Here is a 20,636-nt window from a genome sequence, read left to right on the forward strand (position 1 = left end):
AAAAACAATAACAAAGACATGAGTGACGTCATCTTCGAACTATCTATATATCGCTCCCATTGACTCGAGCTTTGTACTCCCTGGATACTATTACTTTGATAGTATAAATAATTGAACGTAATTTGATTAGATTATTCGAGAATGTCATAACAGAGGCTGTGTCAAAAAGTCGTTTTCGTAACGATGCAAAACCTATGGAAACTGAAACATGAAAACATGAGCATTTCTACAATATTACAACCTAATATTCACTAAACGTGCTCAGTGTGTTCTAGAAAAGGGTCCCTAGCATGGCCGACTGGAGTACTATCGTAGGGCTATGGTCCCTAGTCAACAGCAATCTTTACCATGTAGGACGAGGAATGACATTAATATCATTTTTTTTTCATTTGGCATTGATAGAAAACTTCGTGGTATTGTGGTATGACACTCGCCTTCGAACCCTTGGGTCTCGGGTTCGATTCCGCTCAGGGCAACGCAAAGTTTAGTCCAAGGAAAATGCTCTTTACTCACATTTTCTCAACGTAGTCAAGTGTGAGTACCTGGTCGTTAACAGCGTTGTCTCTGTCGAAAAACAAAAACAAACCATTAATATCGCCTTATTGGTGTTATGTCTCGTCCTTGTACACGTTAAGTGTTGCTGTTGGCTAGGTACATCTTGTAAAGCACGTTAAAGATATTAAGTGGATATTGCGCTGTTTGTGTGTACATTCTCTCATCGTTCTCAAGTGTAAAATTAGTATTTGGACGTTAACAGCGTCGTCTATATCTGAAAATAATTGTCATTTCTTGATTGTCTTCAATGGGAGCGATCAGTATTCAGGTTTTTGTCCAACTGAGTCATCGATCACATGATTTGTTGCTGTCCAACGATTGGATATTTCTTAATTAATGTAAACACGCTGCTTAGTTTATGAAAGTTGTAAACACAACCATGAGTCAAGCTGAACAAAATGACCAATAATAGGATTCAATAGTCTGATGTCACGTCCGCCCAGCAACGAGCAGCTCGGTTCTAAACAAAGAAAATCGGTACTTTTTATTCTTCATGCTCGCTAGAACTTTTTCACATGTCATGTAATCAGAATGTATAAAAGTCAAAAGATGATCAAAATGACATTGCGCTATATAAAAAAAACTCAAGTTAGAGCGAAGTGCACATATTAATTGCAGTCTGATAGCCGAACGCAACTATTTTACCATTGTTGTAATGGACAATATTTTGAGTTGGTTTGAGAAAATTTCCATTTCAATAATGAGACTGTAACAGTTTAGTTTATCAGAATAGCAACTAATTTGGGTATTACAATATGATGTATCGCACAAGGGCGAACGCTACCATACACACGTGAAATGAAAAACGAGAACACTGCTGTTGATAAAGATGATGACGATGTTTAATAGACGATGGGCGATTGAAAACAACATTGCAGTAAGACAACAGGACAACAGTACAAAAGCACGTAGAGTAGAAGTTTACAGCAGTAGAATGTACGGCAGGTCGAATTTCTGGTGCGTTAAGTCGGTAAGTGTAACCAGGACAATCCAATTTAGAAAATACGGTGGGCTACAACCCGAAACTTTCAAAAATATAAATACAAATAATACTGTATTACAAAAGATATCGTTAAAACTGTATATCTCGTCGTAAGTTGTGAAGTGGGTTAGAGCCTTCACTCTCAACGTATGAAAAGAAACTGACCAAAAATGTTGAATGATTCTAATTATGCTCATAAAGGCGCGAAAATCTTACATTTATTGTTCACATTATAAATAACAATAACAATCACGACAGTGGACAGAATTATAAATAACAGCAAATGATAAAAATAAAATAACGAGTGACGAAAACTGACAAAGAGTGACAACTCAGCACCAAACAATACTAAACAATCAATAATAAACAATTCTGGGGCCAGCTCTTCGCCTCTGACTTTTGTCAATGACTTGAAAAAAATCGGATTTCATGTGAGCTAAACAAGTCTGAGACTAAAATAACGACACCTTCGGACTAAGTTTGGCCAAGTTTTCGTCATTTGCTGAGGCAAGACTTCATGCTTTAGTCTAACAATAGTTACTAGGAGACGCCATAGCGTCAACAAGATAGCAGCTATTTGTAGATTGAGTGCGCTTCAATTCGGAATGAAAATACGTCGGTTACGAATGACAGAGGCAAAAAAGTGTCCTGCTGCCATTGACGCTGGCTTTAAAAAACTATACGATAACTGCAGATCGTCGAAAGTACACATTTTTGTGAGTAAAAACTATAAAACAAAACAACCCCGAATCTATCGGCTCGTGAGTTGAGTGAACGATACTCCGAAATCAAAGAACCAAAAAAAAAAGTTGATTAGTTGATTAGAAAGTACAGTGGAGACAAAAGTTATTATGTCGGTATAGCAACTGAAATAATGTGATTAATCAGAACACTTTCTCTTTTGTTCGTCTATTTGTTTTTTGAGTTTCAATCTCCGTATACATTGAGTCTCAATGAAACTGCCATTGACCTAAATATAGAATTGACAGTTGATGATGGACATCATTGCACTCTATAACAGTCGACAGTCAACATCACGCATGTGTTGCTAATTTCCTCTTTGGAAATATTTTGCCTTGTAAGTACGAAGGCGGATACCATACCTATCGTTGTGTACTAAATGTATAGTCGTAAGTTGTGAAGTGAGTTAGAACCTTCACTCTCAACGTATGAAACGGAATGATTCTACTAATGCTCATAAAAGCGCGCGAAAATCTTATTTGTTCACAATATAAACAACAATAACGACAGTGGAAAGAATTATAAATGACAACAAATGATAAAGATAAAATTACGAGTGACGAAAACGGACAGTGACTACTCAGCACCAAGCAATACTGAACAATCAATTCTGGTCTAACCAGAACATCCCAAGGTTCGAGTCACCGAGATATACATCTCAAGTTTACTGTCCAGATTTAGTTTAATTAAGTTTAGATTTAATTTAGTTTGTGACTGGAACCAAACGAACAAGCTTCTGAGCGTTGTATTATGGAATGAGGCGCACCTTGATAATTGTGACATCTCTCGCCTACCCAAAATGTTTTGAAAGCCAGGCTTACTCTTCTAACTTGTCCGGGAAAACCTGAACAACGCGAGCCTTTGAAAATTTATGATGCTGGGTCTAAAACAAGCTCGACGTCGTCTATTTGCAGATAGATATATTCATCTTTCCAAAGTTGGTGCATACTGTTGGGACCAATGTTTCCAAAATTGCTTTTCTATATATATCTAGCTAGTTGTAATCTAGAATACAAACATCCAGAGTATTCATTTCCACATGGGTTGTCTGCAGTGGATATCCCAAGCAGGAGATAATTTGGTGTTAAAACACTAATAGTCGAGTCCGCAGAGGGGAGATAAGGTACTCTTTAAACAATTTATTGTTATATGTTACAGTGAATGACAGTGGATGGTGAAAAGGTTTGAACTGAGATATTGCCAAGTTTAGTTAGAGGGTCGATCTTTAAAAATCAAAAATGAGTTCTTGTCATAATAAATGATTAAATCAACCCTTCGGGAATTATCAAGGTCAAAGCTTAATTTCACTTTTAAATAATTTTTACAGCTAGTCAAGTTGAAGGTAGACTAGCTTACAAATCATTATTCATTATGCAACAACAAGAAATACAACACTACATATTTAGAATCTTAGTCTAAAGCCACCCAGTCCGTTTTGCGAGTATACTCGTAGGTAGGCTGTGGACGTGGCTCGAGTTTGAGAGTACTCTCATCCGTAGGGTTGAATAAGTAAAGGCTTTTTACGAACCTTGCAACACAGGTCATTTCAGCGCCAGTTTAAAGGAAGAAATTGGAATTTTAAAAAAATTATAGATTTACTATTAAAAGCATACAAGAAAAAGAAAGACAAAGGGGAGTGGTTCAAATAGGAAACAAATATACACTGTAGATGCCAAGAGCACACTATCAGTGTACTTCTTAGATCACATAAAGTCTCATCCAGACACAAGCACAGGTCCCCATTATAGGTTTATAAATCATGATATTCAAAACAAAAAATAAAACTGCATATAGAATGAGATGATTTACAAGGAAAAAAATATCACCTCCAAAACTATAACATTTGACTGTTTCTCTTCCGGGCCAAGGCCAGGACAAAATCAAGAGATCTTGCTCTCATTCCAAGACAAAGACAGAAAGCAACTTGGAAAATAAGAGATAGAAATAGAAGACACATAAAGTGCCTCTCTCCATGATGAAAGGACAAAAGACCCCACCCAGCTAGAGTTCAGTTGCAAGCAAGCCAAGAGAAAAGTGAGACAAGATATCTTGCCAATAGCAATCTATCTTCGGGTCTATTGTGATGCCATATGATTCATCCCTATTACAATGAGTTACTATCAATAACAAACCAGAGACACAAAGCCATCTCTCACAAAACAATGGCATCCATCCGATTTGTTTTCATCCATTTCAGAATATCAACCAAGGACAACAGGAGGGCCAATCTAAAAAAAACAAAACAAACCCTGAATGGTCGTCTCATACTAAAACAATACATAAATCCATATGGGATAGTCAAGAAGAGGGGAATAAAGGAAACAGTAATCTCCACTCGCCGCAGTCCAAAACTTTTTGTTAGTTTTTAAGGGTTTTAAGGCGCTTACAACACATTAAGGTCATATCAGCATCAGTAAAAAGAGAATGGGAAAGTAAAAAGTTCCATAATTACAATTAAAGCACCCAAGAAAAGATGAAACAAAGGGAAATTAGTTAAAATAGGAAACAGATGTAGATTCCATGAGCCCACTACTTAGTTTGAGATCACCTAAAAGTGACATCCAGAAACAAGCAAAGGTCCCCACTAAGAGGAACTCACTCAATGTTTACTAATCTTATATAATATTTAAACAAAACATAATACAGTGCATAACAGAGAGACGATTTACAAGACAAAAAATATTTGACTGTTTCCCTCCCAGCTAGGGTATCCGGCCAGGACAAAACCAAGTAATATCATCAAAGACAGAAAGCATGTTGGAAAACAGATATAGGAACACAGTAAGTTCCTCCCTGCCCACCATGGGAGGTCAGGAATCCCACCCAGCAGTCCAAAACTCATTTATAAAGTAATCAAAAACTAAGCAACAAAATAATTTGATATAAGACATACATTGCAAAAAAAAAAAGTTTTAATACAAAAAAAAAAATATCACACAAGGATGATTCATATAAAAATGTCAATGATAAGAAAAAAAAAAAAAAAAAAAAAAGCTTAATAACTTAAGGTATAAAACTATATTAAACAAATGAGATGGGAGAGAATGAATACTCTTATCACACATTCTTCCAACATCACCCCCATGTCATCACTACAGCCGTAAATAACATTCTCACATTCCACTCCCCACGCAGCAAGGAACAAGTAGATTGAATTGATTTTGCAGGAATTAATAAACTACAAATGATCCATCGGTGCTCTGATGTCATCAATTTTGAGAATCATCCTGACCAGTTGAGTGGCGAGAAGGATCTGTTGTTTCTTGGCTGTCAAAGTTTCAATTACCCCTTGCTTTTTCATGTCTGGAAGGAATAATAATAAAACGAATTATTTTTAAAATGACCATGGTTGCTTTATAACATCAGAGGTTGCAACTTAGTTTAGTTTATAAGTTCCAACAGCACTTTAGAAGAATAGAGTGGCTGGATCTCTAGTATCGGGTAGTAAGATTAAAAAAAGAACTGGTTAAAAAAAAGTGGACAATTCAAGAGTCGTCTTCAGCCATCCCATCCTGACATCAGCACTGGAATTACAGAAAAAGGTGAAATCTTTTCTAAACACAGTCAAACCCTCACCCATGCAAAAGATCAGAAAGCACAAACAAGCCTACTTCTAACAAAAATGTGTGGACTAAAAGCACCATGAGCTCCTTATTTCATTTAAACGATGAAAACGATCTTTTGACACATATATACACAATGCATGGCAGCCAACTTTTCAAAGAGCTAAAACGGGACACCATAACACACAATATCGTCAAGACCCAAAACAGTAGTATGTTTGGACTATGTTATGATATAATCTAGATTTAAAGCCTATTCTGTTCTTTGCTTTAGTTTGATAGTCAACCCCCCCCCCCCCCCCCCCCCCCAAAAAAAAAGCACAACCCTGGGACGTGAAAACCCTAATTTGAAAAAAAAAATATTTTTTAAAATTCTCACATTGTCAAATCAGAGCAGTACTGATTGTATCAGGAAGTTAGTTGGCCGCTATGCCTGATGAATTTATCCCATTAATTTAAAAAATTAACATTTCAGAGGGAAAGACTACTGATAACACAAAAACTGCTTACCACAAGTGCCCTTGTCAAGGCAATCAATGCCCAGGAAGGGATTGTTCTCTTTGACCTGTCTAGACTTCACATCAGCCAAAGTGTGAATGGGAGACAGACCACTGTTTTCAGAGAGAGCTAAAGGCACACTTTCAAGGGCCTCTGAGAAAGACCGTACTGCATACTGTTCTAGAGTTGAAATCTGAGGAAAAGAGAGAAAAATATAATTGTATGACTGCTCTAGAGCTGAGGAAAAGCGAGAGAGAAGAATTCAGTTGTATAAATCAACAACTTTCACTTAATGGCTACAAGAGGAGGAAATGCTTTCTATGTCAAAAAATCAAATTAGCAATTCTATTATTCGGTCTTCACAATTGTTTATACATTTATCACTTACAAAAGCGACTATCATCTAAACTGCTTCCTCCAAGATGGTGACTGACTGCCTATGACAACAGTTTTGACTCACATTAATTGACAGTAATATATTGGTGTAACCTTAATACAATGATAGCCATCTGCATGGGGTCCCAGTACAATCTCAAATATTGCCATATCTGAGTAAAATCCCATTTTTTCACAGTTAATTAAAATAAATTTTTTTTCTCCAAGACCAACTTCTACGGGGGGGGGGGGGGGGGGGGGGAAGAGGGAATGAATTGGCAGTGTTTAAAAAATTGGCCCTTTAGTGCTAAATTCAGAAAATAATTTGTCAAATATCCTTTAATAATTCATAATAAAGACTTGAATTTGACAGTAAACTCTCACTTTAGAATACTTAGATAAACGACAAGCAGCATCACCATTATTACCAATACTACATGTACATTTAATGACACTTGAGTCTTATGAAGTTGAACATGGCATTCTTAGCCTTCATATGGGAGGCCATTGTCGATCTATCAATTGATTTAAATGTACATTGTCTTCTTATATACTGAACAATAAGCCTCCTTTTCTTTACGCTGCCATTGCCTTGCAGCGAATATGAAAAACAAGATTCTGTGAGCCAAGACTCTTGAAGAATAACAATAATAATAAGTCTGAGCTCCCTAAAAATGAATGGCAAATCTAATTCCGACGCTTATCTAGTCGACAATCTGTATCTTCTACCACACTGGAACACACGAAACTAAAGCCATAAAATGTCAAGAGCACTCAGAGCTTAAGATCATAAAATTCAAACAGAAAATGTTTAATTATGAAGGATCTGAATATATGTGCACATATTTGCAGGGCTGGTAACCAAACACAATTGTGTGTTTGATTTAACATGATTGGAATTGACAGTATTTTTCATTGGTTTAGTTTTAGTTGGAGCATTTCCATTAATATTTCACACAATGAGAGGAGAGGCCATAACAATTTGGGTCATCAGATCTGCAAATTAGTCCATGTCAATCTGGATTCAAGAACCGCTGACAAAAACAAGCCTTGTCAACAATTTAAATTTCAAACACAATTACTATGATCTTCAATTGTAAGACTGGTAGCAACTGAGATTCGAGTTTTGGGAAAGCGAAAGTGAAAATAAAAACATTCCAACAATCCATTTCTTGTAGCAGTCTCCCTTGGAATCACGCCACCTAGTGGACAAGAAAATATAATTATAAATCCACAAGGCGAGATACATTTACTTCCAAAAAGCCCCCTTCACCTAGCGAATCGTTATAAAAGAAATAGCTCGTGGAGAGAAAAAAGACCCATTCACTGCTGAAACCGATTGATTACAAAAACCAAGCATTTGTCACACTTTTCCCTGACCTGACTGCAAAATTCAAGACCATTTTTCTCCAAAATAAAATTCCCCGACTTGGTGGGGACCCTGGTATAACTAAGTTTTGAATTTATGACCAAATTAGCCCAAATTGCTTGCTTATACCTAAAAAAAACCAGACGCCTGTTTTAGTAAATCACCAAAAATGAACTAACCTTGTTTGCTGCGTCTGAAACCGCAAGAGAAGCAGCAATTTCAGGAGCTCCACCACCGTACAAAATGCGATTGTCCCGGACAATGTTACGAATAACACACAATGCATCATGAATACTTCTTTTGGCCTCTTCCACTATCTGGAGAATAGAAGAAAATAAAAAGCTAATAAAAGTAATTAATATATGAGCAATGCCAGAATAACAATTAATTCAATGGGAAACGGGTCTAAACATTACAATATTTCCATTCCAGTTGTGCTGAACATAGACAGAGAGAGGGAGAAAGAGTTACCCACAGAACCATTTTAATATAAAGACCCCCTAAAAAGAAAAGAAAAAAAAAAAATAGGAGAGGCGGGGGGGGGGGGGGGGGGGGGGGGGGGGAATAGAGAGAGATAGAGAAAGAGAGAGAGATATAGAGATTTTTGTTTGTTTGTTGCTTTAGGTCTCGTCCAACACAATTGAGGTTATATGAGAGACCGCTGAAACAAAAAAAACAAGCAATCCAACAAAAATAGTACAAATGTAAATCAAAATCATAACCTAAAGATATCATAAGCTAAATTATAAATAACCAAGAACAAACAGGCAGAAGATTTACAGAAAAAAAATATCCCCTGTCAAAAATACAATCACAAACCAAAGAAGCAGGATAGGCTAGTAAAGAGAAGAAGAAACGACATCACTATCGGACCGTACACCCATGCGAACATCATAGGTATATGATTCAGGGTGATGCTCCCATCCAACCACCCGACAGAGAGAGGAGAGAGAGAGAGAGAGAGGGAAGAGAGAGAGAGAGAGAGAGAGAGAGAGAGAGAGAGAGAGAGAGAGAGAGAGAGAGGAGAGAGAGAGAGAGAGAGAGAGAGAGAGGAGAGAGAGAGAGAGAGAGAGAGAGAGAGAGAGAGAGAGAGAGAGGAGAGAGGAGAGAGAGAGAGAGAGAGAGAGAGGAGAGAGAGAGAGAGAGAGAGAGAGAGAGAGAGAGAGAGAGAGAGAGAGAGAGAGAGAGAGGAGAGAGAGAGGAGAGAGAGAGAGAGAGAGAGAGAGAGAGAGAGAGAGAGGAGAGAGAGAGAGAGAGAGAGAGAGAGAGAGAGAGAGAGAGAGAGAGAGAGAGAGAGAGAGGAGAGAGAGAGAGGAGAGAGAGAGAGAGAGAGAGAGAGAGAGAGAGAGAGAGAGAGAGAGAGAGAGAGAGAGAGAGAGAGAGAGAGAGAGAGAGAGAGAGAGAGAGAGAGAGAGAGAGAGAGAGAGAGAGAGAGAAATAAAACTATTAAAAAATTTTGGGTTATGACAAATGGCAATGTTAAGAATCAGACTCACCATTTTGTTACCTCCTCTGATAAAGATTGTCACAGCCCTAGAGTTTTTACACTTCTCTATAACCAACATGCGGTCTTTCGTGGTACCAAAATTTAACTCTCGCACTATTCCTGCATTGCCAAGTTTGTCCTCTGTCAACTCTTCAAATCTGGGCACTATACGACCACCTGTTGCAATGGCTATTAGCTGAGGAAACAAAGTGTAAAATTAAAACTGATATGAAAATAAGAAACAAATTTCTTAAAAGTTAAAGACAATACAAAACATATCATGCCATTGATTTGAAGCAATTGCTCTAAAATTGGTGAGTGGCATCATTGCCATTGATATCTTTTGCGGTATTGAGGATTAAAACCGAATCCAATCATTACAAAAACAAAACAAAAAACGATGGAAACAAATGAGAAATTCATGCAAAACCAGATATGACAAACATACCTCAATTTCAGGGCCTCCAACCCATCGGACAGCTGGCAATTCATGCTGTAATAGCAGATGGTTGGCCTCGTCATCAAAGCCCCATTGACAGATTACCAAGTTGGCACCCTTGTCTTTCACCTAGAACAAATCAATCACAAAATAAATATTAAAAGTATAACTATGATAATGTTTTGTTTGTTTGTTTGTTGCTTTAGGTCTCTTCCAACACAATTGAGGTTATATGAGAGACCGCAGAAACAAAAAAACAAGCAATCTAACACAAATAGTACAAATGTAAATCAAAATCATAACCTAAAGATATCATAAGCTAAATTATAAATAACCAAGAACAAACAGGCAGAAGATTTACAGAAAAAAAATATCCCTGTCAAAAATACAATCACAAACCAAAGAAGCAGGATAGGCTAGTAAAAAGAAGAAACGACATCACTATCGGATCGTACACCCATGCGAACATCATAGGTATATGATTCAAGGGTGATGCTCCCATCCAACCACCCGCTGATAATGTTTCACTCCTTGTGGAGATTGTCATGACAATATCATTGATGATATAATAAAAAAGAAAGCACCCGTACCACTCATCTTTCACTTTTACAGCCTTCTATTCTAATGTTTATAATGACTAGAACGTATTTTCATAAACTAAAACCGCCTGTTTGTTGTTATGTCTTAAGGGGTATTGAGGCATTTACGGCATTTTGTGGATCTGAAGTGAAAAGAACCAATGAAATAGCAGGACAAAAGGGGCTGGTTCAAACAGAGAACAGAAGATTCCATGAGCATAATATCAATATATTCTGATATCTAAAATTTCCATAAAGACAACGAAGGATGCATTCATATGTTTACACTCATATATTCAAAACCACTAATTATAACAGTACATAACAACAGTGAGACGATTTACATGAAAAAAAAAAACCCAACAAAACAATCCCTTGAAAAATAATATACGATGCATTTAACTGGCTCCATCCCGGCTAAGTACCTCTGCCAGGACCAAGGAAAAGAACAGCAATTTCAATTTGGAACAAAGCAACATGGAAATGGAAAACATATGGGGATAGAAGACACAGTAAGTGACCACCATGGGCAGTCAGGGAACTCCACCAAGAAATGATGTTTGTTTGTTGCTTTAGGTCTCTTCCAACACAATTGAGGTTATATGAGAGACCGCTGAAACAAAAAAACAAGCAATCTAACAAAATAGTACAAATGTAAATCAAAATCATAACCTAAAGATATCATAAGCTAAATTTTAAATAACCAAGAACAAACAGGCAGAAGATTTACAGAAAAAGAAAATCCCCTGTCAAAAATACAGTCACAAACCAAAGAAGCAGGATAGGCTAGTAAAGAGAAGAAGAAACGACATCACTATCGGATCGTACACCCATGCGAACATCATAGGTACGTATATGATTCAAGGGTGATGCTCCCATCCAACCACCCGCACCAAGAAATGAGTTATACTACAAAAATGAATAATTCCAAAGTGAACCCTGGCAAATGTCTCTTGCCATTAACGTACATTTCTCACCAATGACCATTATCAAAGACATTCATACATTATAGGATCACTAATAATGTTCAAGGATAACAGGCAACCCCATAACTATTATTTTCACCACAGAATGACAACAAATCAGCAATAGAAAGCTAGAAAGCAACACTTTTACTCTTTACAATCAAATAACACACAGATTGGCAGAGTACACTTACCATCTTAACCATAGACTCAAACTTTTCCTTCTCATACTCTCTGAGCTTCTTGTAGTCCTCTACACTGGTTACATCAAGCTTATGTTTCGTCTTGGGTTTGGGGGGCTCAAATGGACATGTGAGAATGGCTATCTTGGCATCTTTTACTTCCTGTAAAAATAATTTGGTTGCATAGTATTTTAAAATATATTCTAACCTGTAATTTGTAAAACAACCAAAACGGAAACCATTGCATAAATAATGAAAGATCAACTGTCCTCACTCTAAGACATGCTGCAGGCAAACAAAATCTTGATTTTCATTGATTGAAAAAAAAAATTTCAATCTTAAATTCAAGATTTTTAAAATTAAAAAATATAAAACCCGGTTCCAATCTATAACAAGATATTCCAACCCTTTTACAACATACGTATGTGGAGCTGTACTTAGTAAAAGGGTCTACGAAAGGGTTAAAAAAAATAACATTTACCAAAACAACTTTTTTTTAATGACCTGGATGAGATCACTCTGAACTGTCATCTATAAAACTAATACCCTAAACTCTAAATTAAAAAAAAAATGAATAACAATAACAATAATACTAAATAATAAGTAAACAAAACAAAAACAAATGGCAAGCATCTGTGAAAAAACAAAAATATCTTACCTTGGGCATCTGTGGATGGCTCATATCCTTATCCACAATAACACCTTTGACCAACATGGTGTCCTCTAGTTTACCACCAACTTTTCCCTCCACCTTGATTAACTCAAAATCTACATCACTTCGTTCAAAGTCAGCAACAGACAGGATAGCATCAACTGCAATTTGGGCCATTTGTCTATGACATCGGTTCACACTGAAAAAATAATTATCATCACATATAACAATTTAAGTTTAACGTGTCATACTGAGAAATGTGTTTGTTTTAAAGGGTCTAAGGGCGCTTGCAACACATTTAGGTCATATCAGCGCCAGTATAAAGGAAGAAAATGGGATGGTCAAAGTTCTGGAATTACAATTAAAGCACCCAAGAAAAAGTAAGATTAACGAGAATTGGCTCAAATAGAAACAGATGTAGATTCCTAGAACACAATATCTTTGTACTTAGTTTGAGATCACCTAAACATCTTATCCTGACACAAGCACAGGTTCCCACTATGAGGAATACACCCAAATGTTTACAGATCGTATATATGTAGAACAAAAAATACAGTTCATAAAAGAGAGATGATTTATAAGGAAAAAAAAAAAATCATATCCCAAAACTCTTACATTTGACCGCTACCCTCCAAGCTAGGGTATCTGGTCAGGGCCAGGACAAAACCAAGCAATCTCATTCCTAAATAAAGACGGAAAGCATGTTGGAAAACAAATATAGGGGGATAGAAGACACAGCAAGTACCTCCCTGCCCACTATGGGAGGCCAAGAACCCCACCCAGAATAAACATTGAAAATTAGAACACATATCTGTAAATATCAATATATATAAATAAACAAAATTAAGTTTATCCCAATTATTTCAGAGAGTAAACACCTTGCTGGTCCCAGGTCTGAGTTAGTTGTAAAATGAAAGGTAGAGAACAATTCCTACTTTTTAAAAGGATATTTAGCGCTTGACACGAGAAGCTGCTTATCTTCGCTTTTGCTTATATTAATTTTTTAAGCTGATTCTTTCTTGTTTATTTGGATTAAATCTTACACAAGAAGAAGAAGAAGAAGAAGAAGAAGAAGAAGAACATTGAAAATTAGAACACATATCTGTAAATATCAATATATATAAATAAACAAAATTAAGTTTATCCCAATTATTTCAGAGAGTAAACACCTTGCTGGTCCAGGTCTGAGTTAGTTGTAAAATGAAAGGTAGAGAACAATTCTACTTTTAAAGGATATTTAGCGCTTGACACGAGAAGCTGCTTATCTTCGCTTTTGCTTATATTAATTTTTTAAGCTGATTCTTTCTTGTTTATTTGGATTAAATCTTACACAAGAAGAAGAAGAAGAAGAAGAAGAAGAAGAAGAAGAAGAAGAAGTAGTGGATTACAATAATTCCTTTTCACTAAATTCTAACAATCAGACTATTAACATCCAAGGGTACAGATAGTTTTGTGTGTTTGGTACTTTATATCCAGCTGACAGATGTTATGAGTAATTTAGCTTCACGCGCAGCAGTAATAGTTAACTGGTTTGTTTTGTTTTTTATTCCAATTTCCAAGGCAAAGATATAACAACTTTGTCTTTCTCTTATGTTTGATTTGTCTTTTGACGAGGAATTTCCCACCCTTTCATTCTTTTTAATTATTAATATTAATTTTTTTTACATCGACACTTAACCGAATTTATCGAGCAAAGTCGTAATGTCGGAAGATTTTGAATTTTTTAACGCATTAAACAGATAATTTTAACCAAAAAAAAACCCATTAAAAATGAAATCAAAACGAAACCAGCACGAGCAAAAGACCAAAAAAACCCATGTCTGAAAGACTCAAAAAACAAAACAAAAACAGAAATAAAAAAAATAATTAAAAAAAAAAAAATAATTGATGCATGTCGAGGTTAACTCACATCTTTGATCCCAGGGTAGTCATGGCTAACTGAATCAAAGGTTCTGGATTGGCCAGATCTACTTTGAACACTTCACTGATCTCATCAAGTTTTGCTGTTGCTATCTTTGCAGCCATTTCGTAACCATCTGAAATTCTGATAGGGTGAATGCCCTTGTCCAACAATTTCTCAGCTTGTTCAAGCAGGGCACCAGCCAAAACTAAAAGAAAATTATATTTGGAAAAATAATAGTTTAACGATTATTATCATATGAATCAGCTCCCCACCAAACAACAATGCCATCATATCAGGTAATGTTTTGCATTTCAATTGACAGTGTAATGTGCTTAGACACGTAAAAAATATTATTTAAGACATTAAAATGCGTTTAATGTAGGAAAATGGATTAAATTGAGTGCATGTGTGAGAGAGACAGCCAATCATTTCGCAACAGACATGTCCATGTGTAAGATGGGATAGCCCATTTAACTAGGGATTGCCCGATGTGCAAGTTGGGTGGGATAAGCCCTTATTATATAATGTAAATTCTTTGCTCAGTGATGCTGTTTAAATCTCGACAACTCGGCCAGAATTCTGTGATGTATTTGTTGCTTTCTTTTATGACTATCATCATCAAGTACAATTATCATTCCACACAGAAAACTTTGAAGAAAAAAAAGAATAGTATTTGAGTAATTGGACATTTTATGGGATCGAAATCTTCAATGTTGATTTTCTCAAAACTGTAAAATCTGGGATAGCCTACTTGTCCTTAAAAGCGTCCAATTGGTGACAGCAAAACAACCTTAGAATGTGGTTAAAGAAATTTAATTTGGAATAAAAAACCCATTCATGAGTGGAATCATAATAAGACTTTCATAACTTTCTACTTGACATGAAAATATAGCTTTAAAAAACAAAGAAAAAAAACTGGGCCTGGGTGGGAAATTTTTAAAATAAAAATGTTTTTCCAAAATTCTGTATAAATGGCAGGTGGAAATAAGACCAGACATACCTACAACCCCAGTAGTCCCATCCCCAATCTCATCATCCTGAGACTTGGAAAGCTGAACCATCAAGCGGGCAATCTGGTGATTAACATCCATCAGATCTAAAATGGTGGCACCATCATTTGTGATCGTTACATCCCCATCAGGTCCAACCATAAGCTTGTCCAGGCCCTTTGGACCCAATGATGTCTTCAAAACTTCAGCCACTGCCTTGCCAGCCAAGATATGGGACTGAAATTTAAAAAAATAAAGTTTTACAAATTGGACGTCACAGAAAATTTATAAAAAACTAAATACTGTGAAATCTCTGGGTGACAAAAACTGCATCACGATTTCAATTCATTACCTTAACTACAAGTACTGCAATGGTAACTGTCTTATAACCTGCCTCTTGACAAAATTACTGGGTAGGTTATCAGGCAAAGGCATGAATTGGGAGAAAGGAGTGAAGAAACACCCAAAACATCTTAATTTGACCCAATCAAATGGCTGAAACCAGCAATAACATTTAACTCTGACAAATGGTTCCAGAGTTATACATGACAATAATTGGGTGGACATCATTTTATTTAAAGTAGCAAGGACTATCCCGCACAAATCTTTGGGCCTCTTTTTCGCTCACGAAGTGCCCAAATTCGCGACAAAAGATGGGACGAAGCCGTTTGGTATATGCTATTTTTAAAAATTAATTACGACGCTGTTTATCGATGAATATGACTGAGAGTTGGCACACAGTTAGAAAAAAGGTCATTTTAGATTATGTCAAGCGACAAAACTCGTACGATTACCAGAAGACCGTTAAAAATAGATTTTTAATCTTTGGAGTAAAATATTTCTAAAACTACCGGGCGTGTAGGTTTTGTCGCTGACAATGGTAATACATGAACATTTCTTCTTTTTGGTTGTAAAATTTCATATGAATATGACAAGTACTTTTCCCGTATTTTTCAAAACACCATCCTAATTTGCTCTTCATTCGTAAAAGACAAAGCCATTTTGCCCCCCTACAGCGGCTGAGCGAGTCGTGGCAAAGCACTTTCTGATTGGTTGACCTCGTTTTAAAGTTCATGACTAGTCAAAATGTCTGCGCGGTCTCACTGGCAGAGGGGTGTTTATGGTCTGCCATTGCGTTTGGGTTCAATAAACAGCTGATAATTTGACTGTTTAATTTACAAGAATTTAAGAAATTATAATGTTAAAAACTTTCGATTGCAATATGATCTACAATCTCAGCATGGGTTTAATTATTGTGTTCCAAGTCACGTTCTATCAGTAACCTTTGTCCCCTTGTCCAATTTCTCTTTTCCTTCTATACTTCTTTTGTTTACGTACGCAATCTCTCTCTCTCTCTCTGTGTGTGTGTGTTTATATATGTTAGAACTCTTCTGTTTTCATCATATTCTCTATCAAATTTGCCATAAAATTGCCAAATTTCAATCTTTTAATCCACTTATTACGCAAGATACAACCAAAGGTCGAAAAAAAAAATGCCGAAAAAGCGTCCCATATTTTCGCGTTTTTTCCTCTTTGCGGGTCATCCAAATAAATGACACCTTTGAAACTGCATAACTTTATTTATGAATGGATTTTCAAAATTCAAAAACATTTTTACTCAGTGGAGATTGGGCTTTGATTTCAGACAAAAATTTTCCTCAAAAAGAGAAAAAAACATTTTTGATAGTCTTTGCTAATTTAAAGGTCTGAAAATAAGCTTTATTCTCATTTAAATCCTTTCCAGGGGTACGCATGGGAAAAAAAAATTAAGGTTAAGTGAAAATTGATAAAAATATGAGTTGTTTGTCCTGGAAATTACCACCTTTATTACAATCTGATTCAAACTGCTCTGATGTAAAGGAAGCAAGTAACAGTAAAGCAGAGTCTGTCGATGGGTCAGTTGAATTGAGTGGATATGATTCTTAAGAGACGCCAACTTTAAATTTGGCTCACAGGATTTCAGACACCACTTGTAGGAATTTCAATGCCGAAAGAGGAATTTCCGCAAACAAGAACATGGAACTGGAATGGTATTTGGCACTGTGTTTACATATTGTGTAGTTCTAAATAGATAACTGATTAGAATTGTAATATGATACATAAACACATTGCCAAATACAATCCCAAAGTTTCCTTATTTCAAATGAAGTAAAGCGCCAAAACCTAATGGTAGAGATTGTAGTACTGGTGGTAGTGACGATGATGTGGTGTTGGTGGTTGTAGTAATAGTAGTAGTGATGATGAAGATGTGATAGTGATTGTTGTAGTAGTAGTGGTAGTGATGATGATATGGTGGTGGTATAGTGGTTGTGGTAGTTGTGGTCGTGATGATAATGATGTGGTGGTTGTAGTAGTGGTCGTGGTAGTGTAATTGATGGTGGTTGTAGTAGTGGTCGTGGTAGTGTTGTTGATGGTGGTTGTAGTACAAATGGTAGTGATGATGATGTGGTAGTGGTGGTTGTAGTAATAGTAGTGGTAATGATGATGTGGTGGTTGTAGTAGTAGCGGTAGTGATGATGTGGTGGCGGTGGTTGTAGTAGTAATGGTCGTGATGATGACGTGGTGCTGATGATTATAGTAGTAGTGCGAGTGATGATGATGATGTAGTGGTGGTTGTAGTAGTAGTGATGATGATGTGGTGGTGGTGGTTGCAGTAGTAGTGGTAGTGATGACGATGTGGTTGTAGTGGTAGTGGTAGTGATGATGATGTGGTGGTGGTTGTGGTTGTAGTAATCGTAGTGGTAATGATGATGTGGTGGTGGTGATGGTTGTAGTAGTAATGGTCGTGATGATGATGTGGTGCTGATGGTTGTAGTAGTAGTGCGAGTGATGATGATGATGTAGTGGTGGTTGTAGTAGTAGTGGTAGTGATGACGATGTGGTGATGGTGGTTGTAGTAGTAGTAGTGATGAAGATGAGGTGATGGTGGTGCTTGTAGTAGTAGTGATGATGATGTGGTGGTGGTTGTAGTAGTAGTGGTAGTGATGATGATAAGGTGATGGAGGTTGTAGTAGTAGTGGTAGTGATGACGATGTGGTTGTAGTGGTAGTGATGATGATGTGGTGGTGGTTGTAGTAGCAGTGGTAGTGATGAAGATGAGGTGGTGGTGGTGCTTGTAGTAGTAGTGATGATGATGTGGTGGTGGTTGTAGTGGTAGTGATGATGATGTGGTGGTGGTTGTAGTTTTAGTGGTTATGATAATGATGTGGTGGTGGTTGGAGTAGTAGTGGTAATGATGATGTGGTGGTGGTGGTTGTAGTAGTATTAATGATGATGTGGTGGTGGTGGTTGTAGTGGTAGTGATGATGTGGTGGTGGTGGTTGTAGTGGTAGTGATGGTTGTAGTAGTAGTTGTGGTACTGATGATGATGTGGTGGTGGTTGCAGTAGTAGTGGTAGTGATGATGTGGTGGTGGTTGTAGTTAGGCACTTTGATAAAATTTTCAAACTCAAAATATCTTGATTTGACTCAGTCAGGTGGATGGGACTTGAAAAAACATAAAATTTGATACCTTATTTGCCCCTCTACGACCTACGGTTCCAGAGTTATTTATATTTTTCTACTGAAATTTTTTTGTCAACTTTACAGAGAGAATCTGTGATCTCACTGCTGCCTCAAAACCAGCATCTCGCGGCGATCGGGAAATTTGAGTCTTGCAGTCAACATGGCCCACTTATTGATTTCAGTAATTTTGTTTCAATTAAAAAATAAATGGCAAGTGTTAGATATCATTTTAATGGTCAGAAAATAAGCTTTATTTTCATATAAATCATTTTCATGTATGGAAAGTATGGAAAAAATTAAGGATAAATGAAAATGGAAAAAAAATGAGGTTTTTGTCCTAAAAAGTGGGGTTGGTGGCGGGAATAATAAAATAATGAGCGAGTGTATCAATTTTGATGAAATTTGGCAGAGATGTTCTTCAATTAATTGTCTATCGATGTATGAAGTATAATTAAAATGTATCCATAATTAAAAAAGTTCTTATAATTCAAAAATTTATAAATTTTTATTACATAAGTTTTCTGAGAAATACAATCAGGAATTGAGAATGAAATACACCGTTAGAAAGCTTGTTTTGTGCCCTTTATAATGATACCAAAATTAGTCACATAGGTTCACAAATAACGCCATGGTGACCAACGCAGTAAAGGGTCAAAAATAAAGTTCCAAAAAACGAGTTTCACCTTACAGTGAGCCTATCGGCGGCCGCTGGACTGGAGTTATCAAAGTGCCTATTGTAGTAGTAGTTGTGGTATGATGATGATGTGGTTGGAGGGTGGGGGGGGGGGGGGGTATCCTTGGAATAAATTGACTTCACCGGGGAATTCCGGGAATTTGACGGAGGAACCCGGAATTTTTTGCTCCAGACCGGAGGTTTGGCACCACTGGATTCTATAAAAAAAACAATAGCAAGAAAAGAGTACCCCAAGTAGTAAGAGATCAACTCAACAAACTGAGCTATCTATCAAAAGTCAGTCATCAAAATCATACTCATGACTGTGACTCATCATTACTATTACCATCCCGTGCCTGATAATTTAAATTTAACTGAATTGAACTTCAATTTTTTAAGGTAGAGTAGAGTAGAGTAGAGACACTCTCTCTCTCTTTAAGAAAAGTGTGTGGAGCAGGCACTTATGTTAATAACAACAAAAAAATGAAGTGAGTAGGAAAGACAATTAGAGTTAGAGTTAGAGAATAAAAAATTTGCGGCAGCTTTGGGTCTCTGCTCACTCTAACTCAAGGTCTAAGTTCTAAGAGTAAGAGTGAGAAAGTGAGTCGGTGGGTGATATCTAGTTCATTCTTATCAATTCTTCAATATTTTTCTGAGTCTGAGAGGGTACGAGATGTAAATGAGACAAATTTTTATTATAATTCTTATGACCGTAATTTATCATTTCAGGAATCAGCCTTGAACGGAATCTCAGATCATTGAAGTCCAGTCTTTTCTGGAATACTCTAGAAACGAAACGAAACTAACCTTATGAGCTGCGATGCCGGTAAGTCGGGTTTTCTTCTCTTGATCTCGGAGAATTATGAATGGCCTGCCATATTCATCGAATGCTATTTGCCCCGGTAACCCCTCCATATTTCAAATAATATTATACTTCGTCAGAAAACCGATGTTACAAGATTTAATATCCCCTTCGTCAAAAGTCACCATCCGGCATTAACCGTTGAATTTTTTTCCTATACATTCCTATGCCAGGTAATAATAACATCCGGTTATATTTGGAAGATAATCTCTCAGTCAAAATATATTTTGAAATTTTATTATCTTCAAATTTCGACATGTAATGATCTTTACAATATAAAGTGGACCAAATAAATAAAAATAATTCTAAAACATATTTTAG

The 20,636-nt window shown here is 36.5% G+C and overlaps 1 protein-coding gene across 1 annotated transcript; it reads right to left on the reverse strand.

Annotated features, from left to right (window-relative positions):
* Positions 1-1,375: 1,375 nt before the first annotated feature.
* LOC144958289 (T-complex protein 1 subunit epsilon-like) lies at positions 1,376-20,496 on the reverse strand. The gene is made up of 10 exons (XM_078890162.1): positions 20,261-20,496; positions 15,289-15,514; positions 14,295-14,493; positions 12,392-12,584; positions 11,746-11,895; positions 10,018-10,137; positions 9,580-9,765; positions 8,263-8,400; positions 6,352-6,532; positions 1,376-5,581 (listed from the first exon to the last, which is right to left on the reverse strand). Exons 1-10 carry the CDS (start codon positions 20,366-20,368, stop codon positions 5,457-5,459), a joined length of 1,626 nt encoding a protein of 541 aa, XP_078746288.1. The 5' UTR covers positions 20,369-20,496; the 3' UTR covers positions 1,376-5,456.
* Between the last annotated feature and the right edge of the window lie 140 nt (positions 20,497-20,636).

This window comes from Berghia stephanieae, chromosome 12, assembly GCF_034508935.2.
Source record: "Berghia stephanieae isolate SIO BIC M18660-M18661 chromosome 12, UCSD_Bste_1.3, whole genome shotgun sequence".
Taxonomy (NCBI): domain Eukaryota; kingdom Metazoa; phylum Mollusca; class Gastropoda; order Nudibranchia; family Aeolidiidae; genus Berghia; species Berghia stephanieae.

Coding starts and splice junctions, on each gene's coding strand:
- LOC144958289 (XM_078890162.1), bottom strand. CDS start 20,368: ATGGAGGGGTTACCGGGGCAAATAGCATTCGATGAATATGGCAGGCCA. Junction 15,515..20,260: donor CCGGCATCGCAGCTCATAAG/GTTAGTTTCGTT, acceptor TTTAAATTTCAG/TCCCATATCTTGGCTGGCAA. Junction 14,494..15,288: donor TGGGACTACTGGGGTTGTAG/GTATGTCTGGTC, acceptor ATTTTCTTTTAG/TTTTGGCTGGTGCCCTGCTT.